This window comes from Manis pentadactyla, chromosome 11, assembly GCF_030020395.1.
Source record: "Manis pentadactyla isolate mManPen7 chromosome 11, mManPen7.hap1, whole genome shotgun sequence".
Lineage (NCBI taxonomy): Eukaryota > Metazoa > Chordata > Mammalia > Pholidota > Manidae > Manis > Manis pentadactyla.
Window position 1 is genome coordinate 68,070,512 of NC_080029.1, and position 20,031 is coordinate 68,090,542.

Below are 20,031 nucleotides of genomic sequence, written 5' to 3' on the forward strand. Positions count from 1 at the left end.
GGATTTGGAGCAGACAGATGTGCATTGTCTTTGGCTCTATATGTACCAGCTACTACTTTGAGCAGGGTATTGATGCCGGGGTTCTTGTTAATGAAGCCGAAGAATGAGCTTCACAAACACTCCAGGTAGGAGAGCAAGGCACAGGCTTTTATTTAGAAATAAAGTGAGAGGAAAGAGCGCCTGGCCCACGCCAGGAGGGGACAAGAGAGCCCATTGTGGTGCATTGTCTAGGGGGTTTTATAGGCAGTTGAGGATTTTTCGAGAACATAAAAACTTGGGGTGTGGACTTGCATTACCTGCCCTGTCCTCAAGGTGGGCTGGGCCATAGTCTGATTGCTAGGGCTGACAGCGGAGTCACGGGTTATGCTGATACCCTTGCAGAACACTCAGACATTCCAGGCCAAGTTGCTCCTGGCCTTTTGACCTTTAACTGATCTCACTGAAGATGTCTATATCTTTACCCTAGAGAATTAGTGTGACCTTGACTTTGCATAATGGTTAACAGAGTTTCAATGGGGATTTCTTTGCCCATTGTTACATTGCTCTCACTGTAAATATTCTGCCCTGCTTTTCCCGGAGGCCCTCATCTTACTCTTACTACACCCACGGTCCCTGCCTCAGTATTTACCCTCTGAGCTTTGTTTCCTCCTATAAAACTGGAGCTGTAACACCTACTTGTCAGTGCTGTAGGGAGGATTAAGCCATGTAACTTTCTGTAAATCACCTGGCGGAGCAGTTCCCTTCCCTGTTGACTTCTACCCCAAATCCGAGGTTTTCGGGGCAGGAATCAATTCCTCTGAGGAGAATCATCCTTGGGGAGACAGATGAAACTGGTTTCTGAATTGGTCAAGCTGTGGGCTTGCTGCTATTGCCTGGTTAAGGTGGAAGCAACTGTGCCCCTGGCTGTGTTGGAGAAGGCCCGCTGAGCAAACTGCCCCAGGACAGATGCGGCTAAACTGTGGGCGGTTTGAGAAAAGCTAAGGTTTCCCAGAGTTTGTTTTTAAAAGGCCCCAAACCTTTATAGGTCCCAGAGTCTATCTCAGAACCTTAGCACTGACCTTCTTTTAAGTCAAGCTTGAAAAATTATCATATATTCATTAATGAGGATTAAAAAAATTTTTTTTATAAATTTTTATATTGAGGTGCAATAAAATGCACAAATCTTAGTGTGCAACTTGATGAATTTTGATGCATGTGAACATCACCCAGATTAAGATATTAAACATTCTAATTTTTTCCCCTTCACTTATTTCACCAGTCCCCCCACTCTCTCTCCCCTATGGCAACCACCAGTCTGCTTTCTATATTTATGAGTCTATTTCAGTTTTGTTTTTTAGACTCCACATATAAGTGGAATCATATGATATTCATCTTATTTGACTTAGCATAATACCCTGTAGGTCCATCCATGTTGTTGCAAATGACAGTATTTCATTCCTATGGCTAACATCCATTGTATATTTGTACCACATCTTTAATTAACTCATCTATCAGTGGACATTTAGGTTGCTTCCATATTTTGGCTACTGTAAATAATGCTGTGATAAACATTTATATAAATAAAACTTTTTGAATTAGTGATTTTGTCATTTTTTGGGTAAATTCCCAGAAGTTGAGTTGCTGGGTTATATGGCATTTCTATTTTAGATTTTTGAGAAACCTCCATATACTGCTTTCCATAGCGGCTGCACCAATTTACAATCCCATCAGCAGTGTTTGAGGGTTTCTTTTTCTCCATATCCTTGTCAACATGTTGTTTTTGTCTTTTTGGTATTAGCCAGGTGTGAGGTGATACCTCACTGTGGTTCTGATTTGCATTTCCTTGATGATTAGTGATGTGGAGCATCTTTTTGTGTGCCTGGTAAACATCTGTATGTCTTCTTTGGAAGAGTGGCTATTCAGGTCCTCTCTCCATTTTCTAAGGATTATTTGTTTCTGGTATTGAGTTGTGTAAGTTCTTTATATGTTTTAGATAATATTAGCCTCATCAGATATGCTATTTTCAAATATATTTTTTCATACAAGTAGGTTGCCTTTTCATTTTGTTGGTTTCCTTTGCTGTGCAAAAGCTTTTTTAGTTCTACTTATTTTTGCTTGAATTTCCCTTGCCTGGGAAGAAATATCCAGAAAAAAATGACTAATGCTAATGTTGAAGAGTTTATTGCCTGTGTTTCCTTCAAGGAGTTTAATGACTTCAGGACTTATATTTAGGTCTTTAATCTACTTTGGGTTTATTTTTGTGGATGGTTTAATAGAGATCCATATTAATGTTTTTTGTAATGTTCCAGTTTTCCTAATACCATTTATTGAAGAGACTGTCTTTTCGCCATTGCCTTCTTTGCTATATATTAATTGACCATGTAAGCATGGGTTTATTTCTGGGCTCTCTTTTGTGTTCCATGGGTCTACTTATCTGTTTTTGTGCCAGTACCATACTGTTTCTAACTTTCTTTTCATGTTATCTCTGCAGTTAAAAATAACTGCCTCCTTTAGCTTTCACGTATTTTTAACCTAATAATTTTCTGGACAAACATTAAATAATTAAAGCCTGACTTCTCTGTTACTGAGGAAACTGGGACATTGTCTCATTTGTAGCTTATCACTTTGAGTAGCCTTGTCTCTATATAAAGTAACATTCTTTCAAGCTCTGAGCATGAACCACTTTTCATCATCTTGACAGAGGTTGTGCAATGGACTGAATGCTTGTGTCCTCCAAGAATTCTTACGTTGATGCTCTAATGCCTGGTGTAACTGGGTTTGGATGAGGTCATGGGGTATAGGCCATGGGATTGGTACCCTTATGAGGGGCTAAAGAGACCAGGGCTTGCTCTCTACTCTCTGCCATGTGAAATACAAGAAGATGCAATCTGCAGACCAGGAAGAGGGTCCTCACTGGATCTGCCAGCACCTTGATCTTGGACTTGCCAGCCTCCAGGATGGTCAGAAATGTTTGTTGTTTGAGCCACTGGTCTATGGGTAATTTGTTATAGCAGCCCAAACGTACCTTAAATTATATCCCAGGACTAAAGTTAGTGGGCTACTACCCAATTATAAACATTTTCCTTGATGTGTGTTTTGGTATGATGGCACTGACTCATGGAGGTTGGAGGCGCAGAAAGAAACAGGCCTGTGAATCTTGTGTCTACTATCAGAATGTTGGCCTTTATAATAGGAACAGTGTTCTCTCTTGCTTTCACCTTACAGCTACCTTGAGTTGTATGACTGATCAACATTACTTGTTGGTCCACGTACCACAAAGGCTGCAACCAAATCCAACACTTGTGTATTTTGTAGGACTTCACGGGAAGACATGTTTGTTATCTGTCCATTCTAGGATGTTTAGTGTTTGCTGCCATTATGTAATGGAGGGATTTTATACGATAAAATGTACATAGTTGCGCAGAGGTAGAAGAGACATTACAGTGCTTTAAAATCTCCACTTAAAATCTAGAGGCAACAGAGGAAACCAAGGTAAGGAAATTTTACAATTAAAATGCATACAAGTAAAGAGATTCATGAACCAAATAACATTTGTATAATATTATATTCTTAAATTTTCACTGGCTTCAATAATAAACATATTAACATATTATATTCAGGCAGCTTTTCCTTCCAAAGTACTTTCTCAAACATAACAGGAGTGAGAATATACAATATCAAAAATTTATTTCTGAAATGCTTTATTCTTTTAATCCATACATATTATAGTAAGTATAGAATTTCCTTAAGAATTAACTGTCATTGTTAGGACATTGATATGGAGAAGGAAACATCTAGCTCTTTTGACTTCTTACATTTATCCAAGTTCCAAGCAGATTTTTGTATTAAGGTTCTTCGTTATTTTTGTCCAAGTTGTGACAGCTAAAACACAACATAAAATCATAAATTTTTTATTTAAACTACTAAAAAAAATGCACACTTTTAAGCTTCCTATCTAGAACAATAATTTTACTCAATGTTCACCACTGACTCAAATGTTTAAGATTTAAACTGAAGAGTAATAAACACTATCATGGCAAAAAATAATGCATAACTATAGAAAACAAAAACCCTGAGAATAAAGAAATTAACTCAGTATGAAAATGTGAAGAAAAATGTCATGTGCAGCTTCCCTGTTGGCATAAGGAGAAGTGATCTATTTTAATTAACTTTACATTTCTACAAGATCATTAGAAGGAAAAGAAAAGGCTTTCAACATTGAAATGCTGGGTAAACTCCTACTGAACCAATTCTCCCAGTGATAGCAATTATAAACTTTAAACAGCATACAAAACCAATTATCTGAAGGCAGGAAAGCAACTAAAAGCAGGTTTGGGCACAGAGTTAACAGCTGTGGGAGGGACTAGCACTGGCTGAGTTCCCTGGTTCTGTGGCCTGTACCCTGAAAGCAGGCCCTAGCTGGCGCTCTTCAGGTAGCCAGAACTGATAAAAAAAAACCTGGAGTCTTTCTGACCGAAAAACAAGAGAAGAGAGTTGTTTAGGAAGCTACTGAAAGACAAGGTGGAAATTCTGGAAGGGAGAGAGCCAGTGAGGAAGCCCTAAATTCTGTGCATAGTCTTTTCTTAACTCTACAGTGAAACTCTGAACCACTCATGAATGAGACTAAGAAGTGAGATTTGAGCTGCTTTCCAAGAGGCAGAGTTTGAAGTTTGAGTCTAACCAAGTTAATTGCTTGCTAAAACCCCAAATCAACACCCTGCAAAGAAATAGAATCTGGTCTCTAAAACATGTAACATTAACAATGTTAAGGATACAACCTAGGCAATATGCATGAAGAAACAGGAAAATATGAGCCATTCTCTAAGGGGACTGACTATGGAGATGGAGATGGACAGATGATTCATGTGTTGTTTTAAAAGAAGCCATGGCACATACTTTGCTCAGTGAAATAATAAAACATGCTCACAATGAAAAAGTCAGTCTCAGCAGAGATATACAAACTATACATATGAATGAGAATTCTAGAACTGGTAAATGCAGTATTCTCAAACAGACAACAGGAAAGGCATAGTGAATCTTAAGATAGAGCAATTTAAATTGTATATGCTAAATCCCCACGGATTTGTGGGACAACTTAAACAGGTGAACATATATATAAATTAGAGTCCCAAAAGGAAAGGAGTGAAAATTGGGCATAAAAATATTTGAAGAAATAAGAGCTAAAAATTCCCTAAATTTGTAAAAATATAAACTTACAGATTCAGGAAGCTCAGTGACCCCCAAATAAGGTAAATTACACATAGATACTATGGAAAACCAAAGATAATGAGAAAACCTTGAAAGTAGCCAGACAGAAATTAAAGTGATGTCAACTTCCTATCAGCAACAATGACAGCAGAAGATTGTAGAATAACATCTTTAAAGTGTTGAAAATCTGTCAATTTGGAATTCTATATTCAGCAAAAATATCATTTAAGAATGAAATAGACATTTTCACATAAAAGAAAATGCTAGAAGTTTTTCAGTCAACAGATGGATATCAGAATCTACTAGAACATTGGAAACCACATCTGTGTAAATGCAAAAGATGTATTTCTTTATGATAACATGACTATTTGATGCACAAATGATAACACTGTCCACTGTCTTGAAAGGTTGATGTATGCATACATAAAATATAAAAAAATCACAGCATAAATGCTGAGGGAATGGGTCTGGTGTGTAAGGTTTCTACATTAAATGCAAGTGGCAGAATATTAACTTTAGTCTATGAACAGTTAAAGATCTATATATTTGGATCTCTACAGCAACCACTAAATACTGCAGAGATAAAGCTAAAAAAAAAATCTTTGGATGAAGTAAAATGGAACTCTAAGATGTGTTCAAATAATACAAAGGAAGGCAAGAAAGGAGGAAGATAGCAACACCAAATAGGAGACAAACAGAAAACAAACAGTAAAATGGTAGACCTGAATCTAGTCATTTCAATAATTACATTAAATGGTAACAGACCAGCAGACTCAAAAGGCAGAGATTGCTGGATGGTTTTAAAAAAAGAAGATATACACTTTAAATATGAATTCATAGATAAGTTGAAACAGATGGAGAAGTTGTTGTAACCTGCAAACCATAAGCATAAGAAGGCTAGAATGGTATATTAATATCAAAGTAAACTTCAAGACAGAGCACTACCAGGTATGTAGAGGAATACTGCGTAATGAATAAAAGGGACCCTTTATCAGGAAAGTACAACAATCATGAATCTGTATGTACCTAATAACAGAGCTTAAAAATATAAAAAGTAGAAATTCTACAATCAGTTGGAGATTTTCAGTATCTGACAGAATGAGATGGCACATCTTCCCCTCCCCCCAATCAATGAAGACAAGAGGATCTAAGTAATGTTATCAACTACCTTGACCAACTTATTCATAGAACCCTTCCCTCAACTTCTGCATAACACATGTTCTTTTTTTAAGTGCACATGGAGTGTTTAGCAAGATAAATCATATTTTTGACCATACAAGGAATTTAAATAAATTTTGAAACAGTGAACTTGGAGAATGTTCTATGACAAGGGAAATCAGAATAATATATTCAGAAAACTGACAAATATTTCACTATTGTTGCAGATTTTACCTTCAAAGGGTAAAACAAAACAAATAAGTCTAGTTAATGATACTGGCACTTAAATTCGTAGATACCAGTATAATTTCCCCTTACTTTGAAATTAATATAGTAAGTGGGAACAATGAACAGAACAAAGAATTTAAGGATGGGTTGGTATCTGATAAAGCAAGTAGAGAAAAATGTTAATGGGGAATATACATGTGTTCACTGCAAATTCTTTTCAGATCTTCTGTATTCTCATAGTATCACTGAACTGCTACATTAAGGTTAAAATATAAAAACCATATAATGGGGTTAAGAAACTTGTGCTGGGAAATGGGGCTTGGAACAATGCTAAAAATCAGTTACGATTTTTATGGCAACCAAGACAAAAGTAAGTGGACACTATTGGTTGGCCTACTTAGCATCACAGGTAGTTCAAGCTTAAAAAACCAAAGTTAATGTAGTTCCTGAGAACATTAGCAGGAACAACCCAAAAGAATGCACAGACTGCTGCTGTTAACTTTCACCATGAATGCCATTCCACTTACCACTGAGTAGGTACCATCCCCCAAGAAAGTTAGTATCTTAGCCCAAGTTGTGATATGCTTGGCAAAGTCAGAAACAAGGACAGTATATAAGGAAATGCTAAAATGAATTTTGCCCAACTGAGCACTATCAATTTAAAATTTTCTGAATTTATCTTTATTCATAGATTTGGGATAATGGAAATATTACTTATCAGTTTTCTTTATAGTTATCCACGACAAAGCCTTACATTCTTATAAGCTCTACGGCTTTTGGTTTCAGCCAGTTCAGATGAATATAATGATTCTCTTGCTCTCTTTACAAAAATATCAACAGAAACTTAGGGTATGTTAACAGAAATAAATTAAAAAGGTATAATTTACCTGTTTTATGAACTGTGTAGCATTAAAAAGCTCACTGCAGCCATATAAAATGTGTTTGCCTTGTTTCCCCTGTAAAAATCAGACAGAACTCAGATTACAAGAAAGCAAACAAGTAATATTTTCAATATTCCCAAGAAGAGGGATTAAACCTAATAAGGCCTTCTATTATTAGTTTTTTTAGGGGGGATGCTGAATTTTAGTATATACATCTATCATAAAATTGCATGGAATAAAGTGGTAAAATGGGTGCACTATTTTCATTTTTTAATGTACTATGGTGCTATTTACCCTGAAAACAGAAGGAATCTGATCACAAGTTTCACAGAAGCAACAAATTCTATAAATTCTTTGGCCAACATTCTTGTAGGATCTTGTAGGATTCTGTAGAATCTGTACTACTTGAAGAAAACATTCCCTTAAGAGTTTTGTTATACAGGATATGTTGCAAGTAGTATAGATTGTCATTTGTCTCATTTGTGTAATACATTTACATGTTAATATACTCCATTCCATTTTCTAACTCTTTATGAATTTCATTCCTTTTTGGCAAATGTTGGAACCCAATTACCACAATCAAAACTTTTCTACTGCAGACTTACTGCTAAGTCTTTAAACATGTAATTATGAACTTGAAGGTAACTTTGTAAAATTTCTTTTGTAATATAAAAAGTTTATTCCATAACAAAATAAATACGATTTAACCAAAGAATTACGGCTTTGTAATATTAGAAAAGGACATTTTGCTGAATACACATTGCTGGCTAAATATATGTTCTAGCTGGCCATCTCAGAGAACAAAGAAAGCAATATTCACACCTCACCCATTTTTTTTTATTAAGATACCATTGATTTACAATCTTATGAAGGTTTCACATGAGCAACACTGTGATTACAACATTCACCCATATTATCAAGACCCCCGCCCCCCCACCCCACTGCAGTCACTGTCCATCAGCGTGGTAAGATGCTATGGAGTCACTACTTGTTTTCTCTGTGCTATACTGCCTTCCCCGTTATACCCCTACATTATGTGTGCTAATAATGCCCCTTAATCCCCTTCTCTTTGGTAACTGCTAGCCCTTCTTGGAGTCTGACCTCACCTTCTTTCAAAATGAGATGTGCAGCAATTAAGAAGGTTTCATAATTGGGATTCTTGAAGCTACATACAATATACTTATATAAGGCATTAATAAAGGTAGAGGTCACAGCACAGAAGGTTAAAGCATAGGGAAACATTAGAGGGTTGCAAAGCTAGGCACAGCTCCCAGGATCCCATCTCAGTAGCACAGGACACATGTCATTTTCAGTTGTTAACTCCCAATTAACTCCCAAAACGATACCTTGGTCTCAGCGAAGCCCCAGTGTTGTCCAAGGAGGGGTCTTTTATACCTTCCAGATCACATAGCTAAAATCAGGCTGCATGACCAAGGCTTAACAGCAGAAACAGGAAAACATGACAGAGACCAGGTGCAAACCATCAATATTTAGATTTTCTATTAGGCAAAGCTGACAAGCTAGGGCAAGTTGCCTCCTGGTCTGTCTTGGACTATATTAATCACTGGCGCCCAGTGTTCCCAGAGATAAGCATAGGGTTGAAATAAACTAGTTGAGATTAGTCTTGTATTTATGTAGTCCATACTCCCCCATCCCTTCCCCACCCTTCATCAAATTTTCTTAGTTCTAATCACTCATTATCCTTTTTGTATCTTTCATCATCCAATGAGGTATAGGTTTGTTAACATTGTAGTATACTAATATTCCAGTGCAAATTCATTCTTACTTATGTATTAACTTGATACTTTCACCATTAAAAACTGAACTTTATGAAATGTACCAATACCATGATTCAATGTAACTATTAATTATTAACTAAATCTAGTTCATTCTCTAGCCAATCACTTCCAAATCTAACTCTGAGAATGATGGAACTGGCTGTTCCTTTTCACCTGTCTAAACTCAGATTGACTGTTTCTGAATCTTTCCTAACCAGTGGACAAGACAGTACCATAAGCTTGCCCTTACTTACTAGCTGTACCTCAGATGGCTGGGATGGACAAAGGGCAAAGCACCGGCCAGTCTCATATTGCTGCCAGTGCTAGGGATCAGTTGTCTGGCTGCATCTGACGGCTTCCTAATCGGGGGCCAAGCTCTGGGTAAAAATTAAGACTACTTCTTTGCACTTGTCATTAACTCTCAAAAAGAAAGCCAATACAAATGAATAATTAAAAAAAAGGAAAGCTAACATTATACCAGTACCTTGTAAGAGGCTGACAGCAAGAGAATGATACTCTTAGCTATATTTACAGATGCCCATAGGTCTGTAGAAATCACCTCCTTTATTTGAAGGTGAAGATCTAAGATGGGCCCCCAAGAGGCTTAAGGAGGATTTAATCTGCAGTTATTCATGTGCTATGTCTTGATGATGCTAATAACATGTAGGGGATAAGCACTTAGAATAATTCTAATGCTTTTCTTTTCAATGTTTTCATTTTACAGGTCTGCTGAAATGCATACAGAAGAATTTGCTCAAGAACAGAGCCAAAGACCACTGTGTAGCTATTAACCTGAAAGTGATGATCTGTTAAGAAAGGTACCTGGATACAGGGACATAAAATATCTGTTGCATGTCTTGACTAGTCATAGTATCATGTGCCCTACTACCTGTACACCATCTTTTTGTGGGTGGAAAACATTAAGATAAAAAAAATACTTTATAAACTCAAACCAGATAAAAAGATAGCATGGCAGGCTTACATACCTACCACTGATAAGCCCTGATGTTCTTCTGATGGAAGTGACTGATCAGAGAGAACTAGATTTAGGTAATAATGAATTATTTGCCACACTTTCATTAATAAATTTCACAAAATTAAGATTTCTTTGGTAGAGTTAAGAATTGTGAAGCTTACGCATAATTATAAACAAGTGTGAACTAGAATATTTGGTAAACTGCAATGTTCCTTTAAAATTATACCTGCACTTTGGTCCCTATACTACACAAATGATTAGTATTTTGGTGTTTATCCTTGTTTTTTGTTTTATAAAACAAAGATTTTTGTTGTTATAAAACAAGAATGCTGTCAAGTGTAATTAAGAAAGCTTAACCAAGGATGGGGTTCTGTGGAATGTACAGGATTAATTTCAGAAGGTCTTCTGCAACCTTGTGTCCCTGGGAACACCTGGAACTGTAGTGTTGACCCTTGGTCAAACCTGAATGAAACGAGTGATTAATATAGTCAGTCCTGTGCAAGGGGCACACACAGACCAGGGGACAACTTGTACCAGCTCGTCAAGTTTATAGAAATTGTACAAACTGACAGTTTGCACCTGGTTTCTGCTTTCGGGCCTGGTCATGTAGCCTGATTCTGGCTGTATGACTACAAAGGGGTATAAACGACCCTTTCTTATGCAAGACAGATACTTCCCTTACACAGATCTTAGTGGTTCATGGTCTGTAGATAAAGCATATCCTATGCAACAGAGCCAGGATTCTGGTAGTTGTGCCTGGTAGTTTCGAAGCGATGTGAAATCTGTGTTGTTTTTTCTTTTGCTTTACCCAAATCTCTACCTTTATTAAATAAAGCCTTTTATAAAATGTCATCCCAACAATTGCTAGTTCTGTTACCTCTACATTTAAATGGCATTTTTGCTCTTCAATTTATACCCTTTCCTTCATAGCTGTTTGCTTAGTTCTGTCACTCCCTGCTGCTCTGAAGAGCACTCCACTTCTACTTTGCTACCTCTAATGGTCCTGGTTTGCTGAAAAGACATTCCAAGTTTGTTAGAAGTGTGTTGATAACTTAAGTCAAAACCATGGGAGGAAATTGCTTATTATTCAGGTAAATTGTTTTGGTAAATCATTTCACCAAGAGGGAATTTTTTGGAAGAGGAACTTAACTGAGGTCTGAAAACATTCAAAATCAAATTTAGATAGCTGCAAAGTACATTACATCAATAAGATCCATTATTTCCCAGAAATGAATATACTAGGAATAGGAAAGCAATGAACATAAGAGCATTTTTCCTTATATGTGGGATTATAAATTCCTGATTCCTTATATACCTCTAGAAGTAGAGACAACAGAGTAGTATTCTAAAGACACAGAACAACCATAAAACATCAAATGATAAAAAGGCCAACATGTACCTTTATGTAGTCAGTGAGATTTTGATACTCAATGTAGTTACCTCCTCCTACAACAAAAACAACTGCCTAAAAATCAAAACAGAAAAAAAAAAAATAGGAAAGTTGAAAGAAATAGTTTAAATAATATTTCTAATTTTAAGCAATGTGATTTTTAGTTTGGAGCATATTCCACAACGTAGGTAAAAAAAATATTAGCGTGAGATCATATCCTAAGTGTACAATACTACTTCAATTATAAAGAAATTCATTTCTAAAATGCCTATAAATATCTAAATTTCTAATGTCTATTGAGTGTTAAAATATCTTTCATAAACAATTCAGAGGAAAATATTCCTCACTCTTCAATTAATAGCAAATTAATCTAAAGGGCTTTCTCCAAAAGACATTTTTGAATTCAAGGTTATTTATATAGGTTGGAAAAACAGAAAACTTAGCACTTATATAATTTCCAGTATATGTCCTTTACTGGATATATTTTTATTGAGAAGCTTCTTTGTGTTTCAAATGCAAACACAGTCACAATACCTTTATAAAAGTTTGAGATCCAAACTTTTTGGAAAAAAGTTCCACATGTATAAAATTTTCACCACAATGTTAAAGACTTCTTTTTCTGTAAATTTATCTAGTGTCAATTATTTTCATAAATTTTCTAAGTGTAAGCAGCTTTATAAATCAGGAAAACATAGTTGCTAAGATTTTTTTTAAAGGAATCTGGGGTGCATAGAACTGGATTCATCAAGATTGTTGCCATACAGTAAATCATAATAATGCCATGTTTAGGACAAAGATATGCTTCATGACTGCTTGGTCACTTTTTCATCCTTCCTTAGTAGGGGCAGAGAATTTTTATATGAAACTTACCTCTTGGAATGGATTTTTGTTCCTTGGAACTGAGCTGTAACAAAAAAAAAAAATGATACTGAAAATTTCAAGGCTTATGGATAAAATATGCACAGGGAATATAAACACACACTATTAGACACATATTTACACTTCTTCCTCCTTCACCTTCTTCGAGGGTGGTCCTTTAGTTTTGTGTTGCTAGGTAAGGAACTGGGATGCAGAGGAAAAAGCTAGAAGAGGCACATGTGTCAGAGACTAAAAGGGAATGGGGAAACCTGTTGACTTCAAAACAAAATTCTAGGAAAAGACAAAGGGAGAAAAAAAGCTTGAGCAGTAGCTCCTATTAGGGGAAGAAATCTGGGTATATAGTTTAGTGGTAAATTGTGCATCATTTTACTATATCAACATGTAAGGGAAGGATAACAATTTAGGAAGGAAAGGAGGGATCTGCGTTTTACTGTAGCTTATTTCTTTACATTTTACATATTTACGTTAAAAAAATACTTCATTGCTAAGAGATCTTTTAATAAAGACTTTTCAAGTTTTTGAGTCAGATATAATTTGTTTTGAGTGCTAAACTAGGCTATATACAATGACAGTCTAGGTTTTCCTCACAAGTAATTTTTGAAAATCTTAACCAAGAGGAAATCTCCTTAATTATTCAGACTGCATCCTTAGATCTATCACCTTTTACTCATTTCTATGGCCTGTCTGAATATTCCTTGGAAGAGGCTAGAAGCCCACCTGGCTGAGATACCCCATCTGTGTTTAACTTCCTCTAAGAGGAGGAAGATACGGAATGAGGACAGGTGAGATTTAAATAGCACAATACTACTAGGTATTAAAAACCAGATCCAACTGTTATAGACAACTCAGGAGAAGGCTGAGTCTATTAAAAATGAAACTCTGAGCCCCTTTTGCCTTATCAATGCTAATATTCCTCATTATCATACAAAAACTATAGGTAGGATTAAAAGAGTTTCTCAGCAAGTTTCTAAGAAGCAAAATATATCTGTTAGCCATATACAAATGCAAGGAAGGAAGAAATATAACCTGGAGGATATCAGGATAAGAAAAGAGTTGTAAATTTACCATTTACAAGTGTGTAATCAGTGGTTTTTAATGTATTTACAGAGTTGTACAATCATCTCCCCTAATTTCATAACACTTTTATCATCCCCAAAAGAAGCTGTTATTCCTCATTCTCTCCCTTCTGTAATTTATTCTTTGTCAAATTCTCTCTTGCCAGCTGTAGCTGCTATTACCAGCCTGTTTTGCAAATTCAGCAGTATTTCTGGCAAATTCAGAAAAGCAGAGTAACTTTAAAGTAACCAAAACAATCTAATAATCTGTTCTCACTATCCACAAAGATTGAAAGCTTGGGATAAAGCAAAGACAAAAACGAAAAGATCACAAGCATAAGGGATAGGCAAGAAACCTGCTTTACCCATTTGCGGGTACTAGAGAATACCATTCCAAGACAGGTTTTTTCCTAATTCTGCCTATTATTCCTCTGCATCTTGTAGGCTCTTTTCATACCACCATTAATTAAATCTTGAAAAATAATATCCATAACAAAGTAAACAAATACTTTACCATTCCACATTTGTCACAAAAATAGAAATATGTAGAATGTTTCATTGCCAGTAAAGTATTCACAGCAATCCACAGGGGCTTGGATTTTATGGACCAGTTAAATAAAAAACAAAAACAACTAAACAACTGGTATCCAACATAAAACTCCCATCTTTTCATTTGGTCCAATAAGAATATTCACTTAATAATACACACATTATCCAAATCTCCTTCCTCCACATAGTTTATTAATACTGTCATCATTTCATTAAAAACAAAACAACAAACACCTAAAACCAGATTTTTTTTTTGCATGTATATATTTGGAAGGGAAAGAACCAAAATGTTAAGTACAACTGCCTGTCGTTATCTCTGGGTAGAGAGATTATACATACTGTTTTACTGATCAGTTTTCTATATAGTTTGAATTTTTAACACACAGTAATTTATAACAACAAAATCAATTATGTTATTTACATTCTTGGTGGGGTGGGGAAACCTACAACAAATTAGACAAGTTGAGAGCTGCTTACCTGTCATTGCCCCGCAGCATTTTGGGATCAAAATATCTGTAGTCATCAGTTTCCTATTTAAAAAATAGAACTTTACCATGACTATGGAATTTCTCTTTAGAAAATTACAATTTGGCTTAGGGTATTTTATTTTTATTTATTTTATTTTATTTATTTATTTATTTATTTTTTGAGAGGGCATCTCTCATATTTATTGATCAAATGGTTGTTAACAACTATAAAATTCTGTATAGGGGACTCAATGCACAATCATTAATCAACTCCAAGCCTAATTCTCAACAGTCTCCAATCTTCTGAAGCATAACGAACAAGTTCTTACATGGTGAACAGTGCAAGGGCAGTCATCACAGAAACTTTCAGTTTTGATCATGCATTATGAACTATAAACAATCAGGTCAAATATGAATATTCGTTTGATTTTTATACTTGATTTATATGTGAATCCCACATTTCTCCCTTATTATTATTATTATTATTTTTAATAAAATGCTGAAGTGGTAGGTAGATGCAAGATAAAGGTAGAAAACATAGTTTAGTGCTGTAAGAGGGCAAATGTAGATGATCAGGTGTGTGCCTGTAGACTAAGTATTAATCCAAGCTAGACAAGGGCAACAAAACATCCACGGATACAGAAGATTTCTCTCAAAACAGGGGGGGTGAGGTTCTAAGCCTCGCCTCTGTTGATCCCCAATTTCTCACCTGATGGCCCCTTGCGACTGTGCCTGTCTTAGGTTGTTCCTCCCTTGAGGAATCTTACAGGGTATTTTAATGAATCTATTAATTTGGTAGACTGTGTAACCACACCCACCATTTACCAGGCACTTGCTATGTCTTAAACTTAATTTTATGTGCTTTTGATGAAATTACTCAATTAATCTCCATAACATCTATGAAATCGTTATACTGTTATCCCTATTTTTCAGATGGGCAAGCGGGAGTACGGAGAGGTTATAGAACTTCCCTATTAGTAAAGTAAATATGGGAACTCCAGCATTTGAACCCAGGTTAATCTAGTTTCAATGCCCAAGCTCTTAACCACCATGCTATACTGCTTCTTGAAAATATGCTTTACAAGCTCAGGTACTTAAGTATTTTTGTTTTTAGAATTGTATTACCTTTGTATGACCATGATTTTACTGAATATACAGAATATTACAGGTTCGCAATCTCATGTATTTTGGAATTTTCAATTAAAAACTTTAAATAGATACTATTGCACATAAACTATATCCCAGCGGGTGGTACCTCATCATCTAACACAGTAATGTTTCTGCAGCTAAATATATGAACATCAGCATAAAGCAGGACAACCATAAACTATAAAGAACCTCAGCATGAGTGAAGGTCAGGTTTGCCACCAAACGAGTTATACCGAATCTTCTAGTTTCCAGGACTTTTTGGATTTCAGAAGTGTGGAAAATGGACTGCTATACTAAATTGGAAACTAGCTTCTTGACATTAAAAGAGTTGTAAATTGTTGCTTTACCGCTTGCCATGGAATCACTTCTTAACTCTGCCTTCCTGTCCTGTGGCAGCAGTCAGCTGAAGGAACTCGTTCTTTTCTGGAGTGTGGGTGGCCCTACCCACACCTGATCAATGACAAACTTACACGTGTTGGTGCTACTGCGTCCCATACTCAGTGGTGGGTGGTGCTAACCAGCCACAGAATTCTCAGTGGACCCTCACCACTTGGCTCCAGGAAACCACTACCTGACAGATTTACAAGATGTAACCTACATGACACAGCCTTAACTTTCTTTCAATTTATTTCAATCAAGACAAAACAAAGGAGAACACTTAATATATTTTAAGTGATAAGAACTTAATGAGTTTATATGAGGTTATAGCATTTTAAAGCATTTGATATCCAGGTCTAACTTACTATACTTTGCTAATATCTTCAGTATTTTGCTGATCGCTTCAATGCCTCCAAATTAACTTTTCTATCTGGGAACAGGAGAAGGATGAGAGTGCAGGCAGCTGCCTTATCTAGCAGATGGATGGAAACATATTTTCAGAGCAGAAAAAATTTACTTGTTCTAATTAATTAAAAATATCCATCTGCAGTAATGTGCTTCAGTTATAAAGTAAAGTCAATAGAATTGATAAATGAATTTAGATAAGAACCATCTGAATAAGACTGATAACGTAGCCACCAATGTGTCTATGACAGAAAAATGTGGCAGGTGTGTGTGCTGGGTTGAGTGCTAGGCAGGAATACAGGAGTAGGCAAAGGTTCCAGTTCTGCTACTAAAAAATACTGTGACTTAGAAAAAGTCACTTAACATCTCTTGGTTTCTCTCCTAAATTGTTAAAATTATTTCTAATCTTCCCTTAACCTCTAAACTTCTGTGATTCCATGAAGTGTATGGTTCTTGCCCTAATCAATACAGCAGAGTGGTGAAAAATGTGGCCTGCTCAGCTCCACCATTTATTAACTGTGTGCCCTTGGGTGATTGAACTTATAGCACCATAATTTCCTTATCTATAAAATGAAAATAACAATAAAATAATATTTTTCTTAGAAGGTTCTAAAGAATTCAATGAAATATGTGAAGAATGTTTTGAATGGTTCTGGTACATAAGTATGCAGTGCTATTATCACTGTTACTGTCATTATTCATCATCTCAACTTCAAGATTAGGGACAGTAACAAAATATCCTACAACTTCCTTAAACCCTTGCAGATTTGACATTTGTCTAAACTTTTGCCTTTATTTGTTATTTTTAATCTTTTTGTTTGGAGTAACACCTTCTTGAAACTTCTGCGTATTATTAAGTAGTATTCCAAAGATAATTAGTCATAAATGTATACTTTCCTCAGGCTTTTCAGGAAGAGCTCCTTCTTCCTATTCTAGGATGTAGTTACAAAATGCAGTGTCACGACATTGTATACTTCTTTCTCTACATTGATTCCCAGAAGGAAGAATTGTTTTTAGCTTACCATTCTAAACAATTCTCTCATTCCTTTCTTTACTGTAATTGCCCTTTTGGGGGATGTTTTGTTACACTACATCTTTGTTTCCACATGGGTGGATTTTAAAATTTGCTTCTTTATTAATAATGGTGTTATAACTGTTTTAAACAATTACAAAAAAATGACACACTAATCTGAGGATTCTGTTCTGACTCTCTTTCTTAGCCTGGGATCCTAAGTCTCATTGCCAAGTCTGTAGTGGTCCAGAATCAGCCCAAACTAGGGTTTTACTGTAGGTGGGATCATGGTGCCTTTCTTGACTCCAGACTCTTGTGATGATTATCACTCTCCAGTTGCCACAGTAACAGGATGGGCTGTTTTATGAAACATATATGATGAGTTTTTACACTCCTTTCTTGAATTTAAACAGCTTGGAAAACCCATTCTGTAAGTAAATGCTAATAATATTTAGTCATTTGTCTATTCATCCAACAGTTTACTTTTAGCCCAAAAGAACTGTGCCATCAGAACATGTGCACTTAAAAATTTCACTACGCATTCCTCTCATTTAATTTTTGTAACATTAAATTAGTTTAGTGAGACTCTTTATACTATACCAGTTGATGCTTACTAGTTTTTTTTCATTTATAGAAACTTGCTCCTTAGAATATGTTTTACATTTAATTATTCATATAGAATATAATCTACATTTAATTTGGATGAAAGCTGGCCAGACTGGTTATAGCAGCTGAGAAAACCAATTCCCATTATCTGTGGTAATGGCTAAAAAAGGCTGTTTGAGAACATGGACTCTTTCTTTTCCCTCATGTTAAGCTCACAACAATCTCAGATCTTACTGCCTTTTTATATAGTCAATTTGATACTTCAAGAATTTACAAATGCAATGTTATATGTCACTCACAGGGTTTGACTTCATCTCCATCAGATTGTCTAAAATCCGAGTAACAGGGAGATTCTGTGGAAGAGATGAGTATTTTGTTAAGTATTAGAACAACACAGTTCTCTATTAGCAAAACAATCTAATTATTCTGTAGTCAAGTATAGTTAAACACATTCTAACATTTATTCTGTGAATGGTGTCACAGATGTAAATGCCCTTGGCACTACTCAACGTTCCCCAGAAAAATATAATTCTTAATCAAAAGGTTCTTTTAATGTGTATGTGTATCCATGTTCCAGTGTAAATACATGTTTGGGCTTTTTATTTTATTAAATGTTTGATTTTTAATACTAACAATTGCAAGCATTTGTTTTGATCAAATAAGAATACCTTTTTTTTTTTCATTTTCTTTCTGGGAGATTATGAGTTTCTTTAAAACAGTAACTCAAAGTTTGTGAAAATGTATGAGATTAAATAACCTAACAGTTCTTTGATTTCTAACGTATATTCTTCTAAGCCAAAAAGCTACCTGTGCTCTTTGATAAATGGGGAAATGGATACATACAAACTTTACTGACCATTTTATTTTGCCTGGGATAAAATCCAAATTTTCAATGACATAGTGCATTGTTTTCTTACAGGACAAATTCTTCTTTGAATGTAAATGTATAACCATGGTATTGGCAGCAGATCTTGACATGTTTGTCTACTACTGTTACATTTCAACCTGACAATTTTTATCATTATTTTGAACATACCACGCAGTATAGAGAAAATTTACTAAGTGACTAAATTTATTAAGTGCATTCCTACTGGGATGGTATTCTGCCCACTTTGAACTGATAATTCCTTTGTAAACTGTACAGGATGTTCTGGAAATAATAGTTTTGTATCTTAGAGACTTCATACAACAAAGGCAACATTAAATCTGATTATTAAATAACTGTAGATAAAACATTACTATTTCACAAGAGTTTTACTTTCCTTATGTCATAAGAACATTTTATTGTTACTAACATGGACTATCACTAAAGGAACTATCTTGTTTTTCCCAGACAGAAAAACTGCATTTCTTTTTTCTTCTTCTTTCTGTAGACTACACCTTTTAAGATGATTGTAGGCAAGTAAAATTAAAACTACTTCATTATTCCCTGATATTAGTGTTGGCCAGGAGCTTTTTAAAATAAACACAAACACCAAATGTTCAAGCTAACTGAATATACTTCCTGAATTACACTATTGAGAAGAAAAATTTCTAAAAGTAGCTCAAAATTTTACTTAACAATTTTGTTTCAAATAAAATTGTTCATTTAAGAATAAATCTAAAATGTGACTTTCTCCAAAGAATAATGAATGGGGTGCAGATTTAAATCTATAAACATGCTTTATCTGAAAGAAACTAGTTATATATTTGTTCTAAGTAACATGAAGTATTTTGTAACATAACAGGAAGAATTTTTTAAAAATCAGGAGCAGGATACATTATAAACTGTATGGTTTCACTAAAATTATTTTTACATTCATTTCTCTGTTTACTTATAACTCTGTGTTTAGCTTCCTGAATTGTAATGTATTAGATATATGCAATGGAGAAAAACTGTGTTTATGTAATGATAAAGCCCTAGGAGTCTCATTTTTTTTATTGTATTTGTGAA

General features: G+C 35.1%; 1 protein-coding gene across 5 annotated transcripts in view; it reads right to left on the reverse strand.

Moving 5' to 3' along the window:
• Nucleotides 1-3,525: 3,525 nt before the first annotated feature.
• Nucleotides 3,526-20,031, reverse strand: part of SCFD1 (sec1 family domain containing 1) — a 90,483-nt gene continuing 73,977 nt past the window's right edge. For 2 of the 5 annotated variants that reach the window (XM_057488524.1, XM_057488523.1), the window contains exons 20-25: nt 18,398-18,451; nt 14,559-14,611; nt 12,465-12,502; nt 11,608-11,669; nt 7,461-7,529; nt 3,526-3,861 (exon numbers count right to left, since the gene is read on the reverse strand). In XM_057488524.1, coding sequence (XP_057344507.1) covers nt 3,838-3,861; nt 7,461-7,529; nt 11,608-11,669; nt 12,465-12,502; nt 14,559-14,611; nt 18,398-18,451 — 300 coding nt within the window. In that variant the 3' untranslated portion in view covers nt 3,526-3,837. Of the gene's footprint in view, nt 3,862-7,460; nt 7,530-11,607; nt 11,674-12,464; nt 12,503-14,558; nt 14,612-18,397; nt 18,452-20,031 lie in introns of those variants that run through there. The other 3 variants (XM_036881366.2, XR_008992524.1, XR_005023895.2) reach the window with 3 other exon arrangements.